The sequence below is a fragment of the Passer domesticus genome, chromosome 3, assembly GCF_036417665.1.
Source record: "Passer domesticus isolate bPasDom1 chromosome 3, bPasDom1.hap1, whole genome shotgun sequence".
Lineage (NCBI taxonomy): Eukaryota > Metazoa > Chordata > Aves > Passeriformes > Passeridae > Passer > Passer domesticus.
The window spans coordinates 67,899,304-67,908,943 of NC_087476.1; the positions used below are offsets into that span (position 1 = coordinate 67,899,304).

The 9,640-nt window shown below is 39.5% G+C and overlaps 1 protein-coding gene across 2 annotated transcripts in view; it reads left to right on the forward strand.

Annotated features, from left to right (window-relative positions):
• RGS7 (regulator of G protein signaling 7) overlaps positions 1-4,958 on the forward strand; it is a 260,123-nt gene extending 255,165 nt beyond the window's left edge. For both annotated transcript variants that reach the window (XM_064413717.1, XM_064413710.1), the window contains one exon: positions 4,089-4,958. In XM_064413717.1, the coding sequence (XP_064269787.1) occupies positions 4,089-4,250 (162 nt within the window). In that variant the 3' untranslated portion in view covers positions 4,251-4,958. The remainder of the gene's footprint in view (positions 1-4,088) is intronic.
• Positions 4,959-9,640: the final 4,682 nt, after the last annotated feature.

Sequence of the window (9,640 nt, forward strand, 5' to 3'; positions counted from 1 at the left end):
GCCTGTATTCTTCTACTGGCTGGGGCATCAACAGCACATGCTTCCATTATTTATAATGTGGTTGTCAAGACTGCAAGCTCTTTGCCTATGTCCACAGGGAAAGATATATTTATGTATGTATAGTATATTAAAAATGGAAACCATTTTCATTGCGCTGGAAGCCAACTCAAAAAGGACAGATGGGAGATGTGATAAGGGAAATAAAGCTACTACAAACCAGCAAACTGCGGGAGAAATGAACTAAGTGGCCTCTATTTACCAACTACTCATCTGTTGGTCATCCACCAATCTCTCTACTAGCTACATACTTGGATGTTACTATTTAAAAAACAGACAAGGCAGCAGCATGTGGAGGTCTGGCTGGGACAAGAGGAAAGCGGCTAAAGGACCTTTTTACTGGCTGGTAAATTCATGCCTGGTCTCCCTTCAAGATTTCATAGTTTAGAAAGAATTTCAGTTTGTTCTTCAAAAGATGCGTCAGTCTGTTCTGGATTAAGAAGACAATATGCCTTCCACATTTACTCCCCCCGCAAAGACTGATTTTTGGAGGATTTACTAGTCATTTTGTTTCAGACACATTTCTTAACAAGTTGGCTTTCTTCATGGTTAAGCTTAAATTCTGTCCTTCCTCAATCCTATAAGGCTCACTATGTGGTGTTTGTCCTTTCATGGTCATTACTAATACATGCTCGCTGCACTCACTGTGCTCTACTAAAATGGTTTGGTCAGGGTAAAAATTGCAAATTAAAACATTCTCTAAGAGGGAGGACCCCAAATATAATTACATAACAAAAATTCCCCAATCATTTCCAAGCAATTCAAAATTGAAGATAAATCTTTCCTTTACTACCAGATGTGATCTTCCCAAAGCTTCAGACATGAATAATCTCTCAGAATTTTCCTACTATTTCAATATCCTCTCCATACAGAAATTAGCCTGTGCCTCTACCCCCTATTCAGGAAAATTTGGAAGCAAGACCAATGACTGATATCTTTATCCATTGAAATCAATGATTATACATAATTTAATTTACTTTCTCAGTTTTCATTTCCTTCTGTTGCTTTTTTTTAGTTGAACCTCCATTTTCCTCCACCCGACCCTGCCTTTTTTTTTAATGTGAATCTAGGAAGTTCCCTCTGTTTTCCTTTCTCTGCCTTTTCTTTCTTTATAGTCTCTAATCTCTTTCCCTTATTTTAATAGCCATCATTCTCTGTTGACCTCAGATCTTGGCCATTTCCTGATAAAGTCAACAGAAAGGTTTTCCCTGGAATTTCAGATGTGTTTCCATATTGGTTTTTCTTTCCACTCCTCTCCTTTTTCTTCTTGATGCCTGGCTGGCCGATTTAAGCAAACATTTTCAGAACAACTTGTCCTCAGCTGACTAAACTGGTAAATAACAGATAAATATAGTTTCAATTGGGAACAGCTTTCTGGCAAAGGATGGAGAACAGCACTAAAGAAGAATTTTTCTCACCTTGAGTCATGGGACCTGGTTGGTTAAATTAAAACCATTTACTTAACCTGTGTTTAGAACACGCGAACAGCAGAAATGTCCTTTACTTGTACTGATACTTTGTGCTGCCTACAGTACCCTTGTTGTTGTGAAATACAAATAGACCATTTTTCTTTCTTTCTTTGAATCCAAAGAAACACAAACCTGATTTATATATTTAAGCAAAGGCCCGGGCTTCTTTTTTCAGTCATTCTTTTTTATTTCCCCACCACATAGCAAGCTCTGTCATAAGCTTCAAGCTTCAATGTGTAATGATAGAATTATAAATTCCTTGATGTCCTAAGGCTGGCTACCTCCCATCATAACTCAATCTTGCTGCTACACATTACTGTCTTCTTATCAAAGTGCACTTCACCAAGCATGCAAAAGGGATGTTGCTATGTTTGTTAAGATGATGATTTGCATATTTGCTATGAAACACACAGAGGACATTCATATCTATTTTTATATGTGTTTATTCATACAGAGGGGCTAGAAATCTAGATATTACAGTGCTTGTGATATATAGAGAGAAAATGAAAAAAAAACAATTCACAATAGTAAGTCATTGTATTTTGAAATTTATTGTAATAAATTATAGCAATAGTTCACACAACCCAGCTATTATCTCAGATTGTCTCTCTGCAGAATCACAAAAACAATCTGAGTCATCCTGACTTGATTCATGTTCAGTTCCTTTTTGGGAAGACTTCCCTCACCAACAGACTGCCTGGTCGTATTTTTTTTCTTTTTCTATGAAAGCTCAAATTCTGTACAACAGTCCCACAGCCTATGGTGGGTTCTGCAGAATGAATCATGGAAAATATGCATCCCTGCTTGTTTGCAGCTGGCTATTTTTGCTGAGGTCCATGTGGAAGGAGAACTACGCAATTTTTTCCTCCATGACATGTGTCTTTTTAGCACTCTGATGGGAATGGATTAACAGAGACTTACCAAACATATCAAAAGATTCTTGGCATTTCAAAGAGAGAAAAGGAGTTGACACGCAGAGCCAAGGTTGAGTATCAACCATTTTCAGAAAGTTAATTTGTCATGATGAATAAAGCAAGGCACAAGAGAGTTGTTACCCTTTTTCTCCTAGGGTCCTCTTCATGGCCTGTCACTAAATTCTTGTGAAACTTTTATTTATATTTGCTGTGGCTCTCATTTCACCTACATATGTTATATGAATCAGTACATGCAGAATATATTATTTTAATTAGTTCATGGAGCTGATTAATTAAAAGCTTGCTGCTCTTACCTGAAAAGCGTGACAGGAACACAGAAAATTGCTTGCACTTGCTACCCTTTCTTAAATTATTTGAGAGAGACCTCTCTGAGCTGAAAATGCAGCACAGTAACTTTATATAATATCTTAGACATAAAGTGAATAATAATGTATGACTTCAGGGAAATGAAGGCATGCAGAGTACCAGTGCCACTGGCTAATATTTCTGCAGTTGAACAGTTCAGCAGTAAGCAGCCTTGCTTCTGACAGTCTCCTGAAAAATTATGGTACAAATTTTACTATTAGTAATAGAAGCATAAAATCTTCACTGAAAACATTACGAAATGATTACGAAGATTACCAGATTCCTCCATCTAAAATGAGGACTGATGGAAATTTAGAAGCAAAAATTTGAAGTGTTTGGTCATTTGAAGTTGTGTGACTGAGAAAATGTCATTTATCTGCTGGACAAAAATGAAGTCAGACGCAGAAAAACAAGTTGTAGGGGCTGTATGAGCTGTGGGGAGAACCAGGGGTCGATGGGCTTAAAGTGGATATGCTGGTTCATGTCCAGAGCATTAGCTGGGTGTCGGCTCCAGGCAAAAAACTGGTTGAGAACTAATGCAACCCCTGGGAACATGCATTTTTGGCACAAAGTCCTGATTTCCTCTGTATGTGTGTTGAGCTCTGAAGTACAGTGTTTGCTTCAGGCACTCTTAAAGATTGCTCTGAAACCAACCAAAAGGCTTGAAAGCATCTTTGGATAGAAGTGGTAGGTGTGCAATCATTTAAGCATGCCAAGAAAAAGTTTAAGGATTTTGGTTGTAGATGGTAAGTATTTACTTCAGGACTAATGCTCTTCCAATCTAGCAAGAAAAGATATAAAAAGATCTGGTGGCTAGAGCTGGACAAATGCACAGGATGAAAAGGCTACACATTTCACCAGGGAAATACTTAGTTACTGGTGTGGATTGCAAGATGTTATTGTGGCTTTTCTACCATTAGCAATTTTTAAATCGAGAATAGATGTTGTTGGGTTTTTTAATCTAAAATATTTACTCAAGTTTAAACTGGATCAAATTCAAGGATGTTCTGTGTCCTAAATTATGTGGTTAGGTGACCACACAGTGACTCCTGGTTTTATAATCTGAAAATCCTATTGCTCTGACAAATAGGGCTGGAGGAGTTTTCACTGTGATTGATGACTTGGATTCATGGACGCGCACTGTGTTTACTGGGGTCAGCACTCACCTTTCTTCCTTCTGAGCCAGCTCAGCACTGATTGCCCAGGCTGCAGAACTGCACTAAGCAGACCTGTCCTGCCTAGCCCAGGGATGCTCCTTTTTCACTTATTTCTCTCCTCCCAGGCTGGAACCCCACATTCCTTTTTCCGAGGAGCCAGGAACCACCTTGAACCGGGGAACTTCTGTAGCGCTTTGAGAGTAACCATTCACAAAGACCTTACAGCTCTGAACTACAGCACGCACAAAGAACACTTTTTTTCTAACAACTACAAAATGCTGCAATAAGCTTTGCTCCAATGAAACCTCTATTAGTGGTAGTGGAGCTTGGTATGTTAGTGACTAAGGATTTGACTATCAGATAATTGCAATTATATGTTCTTTCCAGAACAACTTGCATTATTTAAGAAGAAAAACAAACTCCAAGCAAGCTGGTCAGAGGTTTTGAAATATTCAGATGCAGAGCTCCAAGCTTTAGCCATTGGGGTACAGTGCAAAGTGCTGCTAAGCAGGCAATAGGCTCAGGATTTATTGCAGTGACTGAACTTACAAATACAGAAAGTTCACAGAAAAGCCTGCTTTTGTGAACTTTCAACCAGCATTTGCAAACTAAGAACCCATAGATTACTTATATAATAAATGGATGCATATCTGTCCAAATGTTTAATAAAGATACTATGTGAGAAGCATGTAACAAGTCATTTTCCTCTGCAATAACAATATATTTTTTCTATTGTAAACAGGACAGTTTAAATAGCAGTTTAAATCTTTTGAAGCTTTTATGTTCAGCAGATGATATTTTGACAACAATTATACCCAAAATACAGATATTAGAATGGGAATTTTCAGGTCAGAGGAGACTAAAATTTGGTAACGACTGAATTCTCTTTAACTGTTATTGCTATATATGCACCATTTAAACAAGACCTTGATACTAAAAAGTAAACTAAACTGTGCAATATGATCCAGTAAAACCTGGTTTTATAAGTGCTCTTTGTACCCTGGAAGACACGGGGATGGTGACAATATTGATTTTCAAAGGCCAGATCACCTGTTTCTGGTTACTTTGGCTAATGGAGTGTGCTTGGCCTGGAAGGGAGAGCACTGTTTGGCCACAGTTGCCATGCACCCTTACAGCTGCCTGCTCCCCACGCGTGCTCTCTCTGGTTCCCCTGCAAAGCACTGATCAAGTGCACACGAGTTACATCTACACCAGCACAGTAATGGTGATTTTCATTTCCCCATTGCTCTCAGAGGCATGAACATGAGCTCCAGCCCCAGGCTGACGCTTACTGCCCTATTGCCAACACAGCTGGCTCCAGGTGTGGAAGTCTGGTAAGATGAGCTGAAAATCCTGTTTCTTCCACACGCACTCATGTTCCAGTTGCAACTCAAATATATTAAAGCAGTTTTCTCTCTCTAAATGTATCTTCACCTATCTGCGTTTCAGATTTTTGCTGTTGCCAATTCACTTTACATTTTGCATTATACCAAATGCCTACTTTAACTGTGGATATCTGGGCTCGACTAGAAAGTGAGGAGGAAAGTGAGGAGAGGAGAGAGAAGAGATTAAAATGACTTGTGGGTGTATTAGTAGGATTTCTAAACTTGGGTTTAGGTCTACTGAATCTTTGGCAGCACAATTTCCATCTCAGAACTGGAGTGGTGAGTGCCTATCGCCTATCAAGACTGGGCAGTTCCCAGGCTGGAGGTTGGGAGCCCATTCTGTCCCACTGGCACTAACCACACCTGGAGCAGGATGTCTGCTGTTCTGTAAGCACGAGTCTGCTCTGTCACCTTGTTTGCATCTTTTCACTAAAGCACACACAGAGAAAATGCTTCTTTTGAGTCTAGCTACTTCATCCTGAGAGGATGCAAAGATGCCTGTTCTTCTTGAAGCCAATGGACTCTCAAAACCTTGCATTTTTGGAAGAGGTAAGTGACGGATGAGGTGGATCTGCAAAGGTAAGAAAGACTATTCCTCAGAGGCAGGAATTACAGCACAACTCTTGTTAAGTTCACAAGCTCCAACTTTATGGATTACAGTGGAGAACCTCTGCCACACTAAATGCTGCTTTACTACTGCTGTCTGTTATCAGGCAAAGAGATTCTACAGTACTTCCAAGATACCACTTGCCAAAGATACCACTCCATAGGATATCACTCCATAGGATGCTATTAGAATAAGAGAAGGTGAAGCCAGGTGATGAAAAACACATTTGTCAAGAGTTTGGTGTGACAGACATCCATTCCTGAGCTGTCATGTGCTGTAGTATCTGTTTTACATTCCTACACAGGGTTTTGTAACAGTGAGAGGAAGTGGTCAATCTTTTCAAATTTGAGAGAGCTGTGCTGGCACTGATTTCTGTGGCTGCAGTCATGTGTCAAGAGATTATTTGTGCTGGCACAGTGAGTTCAATACATGTCTACATTCTTGATACTTGAATCTCAAAAACTTCACTAGAAGAGATGCCAGTAAACTGTTATTTCCTCTAAGTACCAATTCTCCGTAGATATAATCATAGTAACAGCCATCACATTTATGCTAACACTGGCCAGCAAGGATTGAAATATTGGCCCTGTTGAAATCTTTGGTAAAGATTTGGCTGAGAAGTGTAAATAGGTTTCCACAGGAAAGAAATTGTATGGAAGGAGAAAATAGAGGTCTGTGTAAAACAGTAAAATGTTTTTGATTTTCAACATCCTGGAAGTCAATGTTGTTACTCTATAAAAAGTTTCAATTTGTTTATGCTGCAAGGAACCCCCTACAACAAAAGTTCAGTCATCATTTTCATATCTACCTCCAAAACAAAATTTCTGTCAGGACTGTGTTTTAACCCAGATGGTGGCAGAACTACAGCCCAGCTAGATACCAGAAAGCCCAATGAGGGGTGATGGGGCAAGTCATATGCCAGCTGAATTACTTCTGGTGAACAAAGTTCATGTTCTTTAAAGCTGATGATGCCCCAGAGGGTATCCAACCTTCGGACAGAAAGTTTCATCTTTGCAAATGTGATCTAACAGGTGCCCTGTGCTAATCAAAACAAGATTTTTCCTTAGTTGGTTTTAATTGATTTTGGAAGCCAGCTCTGTAAAACAAATACCTGTGGCACCAAATATCTAAACCATGAAAAACACTGTAGAGCATCAGGTCCTCAACCTAACAGCCACAGGAAATTCCAGACTAAATGTTCCCAAAAGTTGAGTTGATCATGCCTCATCTTTTTGATGACCTTAGGAATTACTATTAGCATTACTATTACACAATGATTCAAAAATGCTGCCAAAAATTAAAGGTTTAGTGAGATTTTTCCATTGCAGTCTCTTTACCTATTTCCCTTTAGAATTATCTTTTATTTATTCATAATGCTGATTTATTTTAGTTGTCCGTCGCCGATTTGCTCAAAATCATGGGCAGCGTGAGCAGTAGGAGCAACAGCAGATGGCAGCACCAAGCTGTGCATCGGGGCTGTCAGCGCACACAAGGGGAAAACACGGACTGAGATTAACAAAAGTTTCTGGGAGTCTGCTTTCAGATCTCCTTCTTTTCTCCCATTACTTTGGATCTATTTCGTTTTCTTCCGATTTTTCTACTCAGTATTGGAAAAATAAAGAGAAAAAGAATAGCAAATGAGGACAGTTGCAATGTCGGGGCATCCTGTATTGATTTAGTAGAAGATGGTAAGACCTGATGTGACCTGCTGAATAGATGACATGAGGTTATGGCCTAGCCTACCAGCACTTCACGTCCTATTAAACACTCCACAGGGGCAACATCTGGAGGGTTAAACAGCTGCTGGGTAATGCAATTTTAAATACCACTTCATCAAAGTAATAGACTCCACAGGACCCTCTTGGGATCTGTACACTGATGTGTTCCAGGCTTTGTGTGCTGCAGCCCTTTTGTGTAACACATTAAGGAGAAGACTCTGATAGCTCTCACTTTAGCAGAGTGATAGAATCGAGGTTTGCAAATTCATCTACGGAACAACGCCTTGCTGAGCCTGGGATCAAACACATGGCCTTTATGGGTTTTCTCTTCTTTTTTTTTTCTTCCTCAAAGCTTGATATTTGGTGTACCCAAAATTGCAGTAAGCTAAAGAAAAGATTTAAGAAGAATAGATTTACTCTTGAGTCTATTTCACCAGCAATATATGAGCTACCAAAGGAGATCTCATCCATGCTTTCTGTTCTTCAGGATAGTTACAGAGGAAAGAGCAAATCTTCTCTGTGCCCAACATAACCAGCCAAGCTTTCAATCTGAATAACAAAAGGATTCCTCAGGCCCTTACCAAACCTGGCTCCTCTCCTGCATTCTTCAAATACAATCCCTAGCTCCAGCAACACAAATCATGAAGGAAATGTGGTCTCCAATTTGATCGACCATGGAGACTGGTGCCACCACCTAGCTGTGAATTAGCACACCTGAGAGTAGAATGGTATGCAATTTTCCAAAATAACTCCTTCCACTTTTTCATAGCTGCTAACCAACAATTAGGAGTTCCATTAAATAATTAATTAATTTCTCTAGTCACATTGAATAATTAATCACTTTGAAAGACAACAGCCCAATAACTTTTTCTATTGCCTGCTAATGCAACATTTGCTTTCTGGTTCTGAATCCAGTGAAACCCTTAGCAAACACAGATCCCTGCTTCTGGGCAGGCAGAATTTGACAGCTGTCACTGACAGAACTTTGTCACTACCAGCAGCATATGAAATGACACTTGGTAACTCCTTTCCAGGGAGAAAAGCATAGGGTAAAACCTGCAGTCAGCATGAGCCAGCATCCTTTGGCACAAGTCAATTGAAAGTCTTCAGTTCTTTCTGAGCGAGTACCTGCCCTTGGTGTTGTCCTTACTTGGACATCCTTCTCTCTGCTATACTGCAATCATTTCAGATTAAAGGGCAGAGGAAAATTCCTCAATTAACTGCCATAGTTTTTGTTGAGATACTCTGGGTAATTTTCTTTGTGATGCCTTTTAAAGAGGGATGTAGTCATGGAGGAGCAGGAGGAGTTATGAACCTGGCAATAGCCACCACTGCCATTTTTTGTTGTTGGATACTTATAAACTTTGGGATGTTAGGGAAAGACCAGAAAAATGGCTTGTTTTATCTCTTTCTCTACTGAGCTATACAAAACAATCTTCAGCTACCATAATATCAACAGAGGCACAGCCCTGAACTGTCTCTGAAGTGTGTGCTGTAGCCTCACTTGACATCCTCTATGCCATTCCTGCACAAAGTATTTATAACAGACAGTACTACCCACAGATGATTCTATTAGGTAACTATTCTTTAGAAATTATAATATTTTTGAATGCACATACATGAAAGATGCCCTCCTCTCACTAAACTAGTTTGTGGCCTATGCTTTAGAAACAGAATCTATTAACACTGCAGGCATATGAGCTACTGTAATTTACTTACTGAAATTATTTTCCCTCATTCATTACTGCTGAGGACACCACGGCTGCCCTCCATCTGTGGAGAGGTCTTCATAAGAAAATGGGGAGCAGTAGGGAAACAGCATGGATTCTCCAAAGAATGCATTAGTTTATTTATTTATTTCAAATGTCTTTCATGTCTTGGCTTTGTGCATCTTTTCCAAGAAGCAAATGCTTCACAGATGGAAAGAAGCAATTTTCAGTTGTAAAAATTCTAAACAGTTCAGGTGA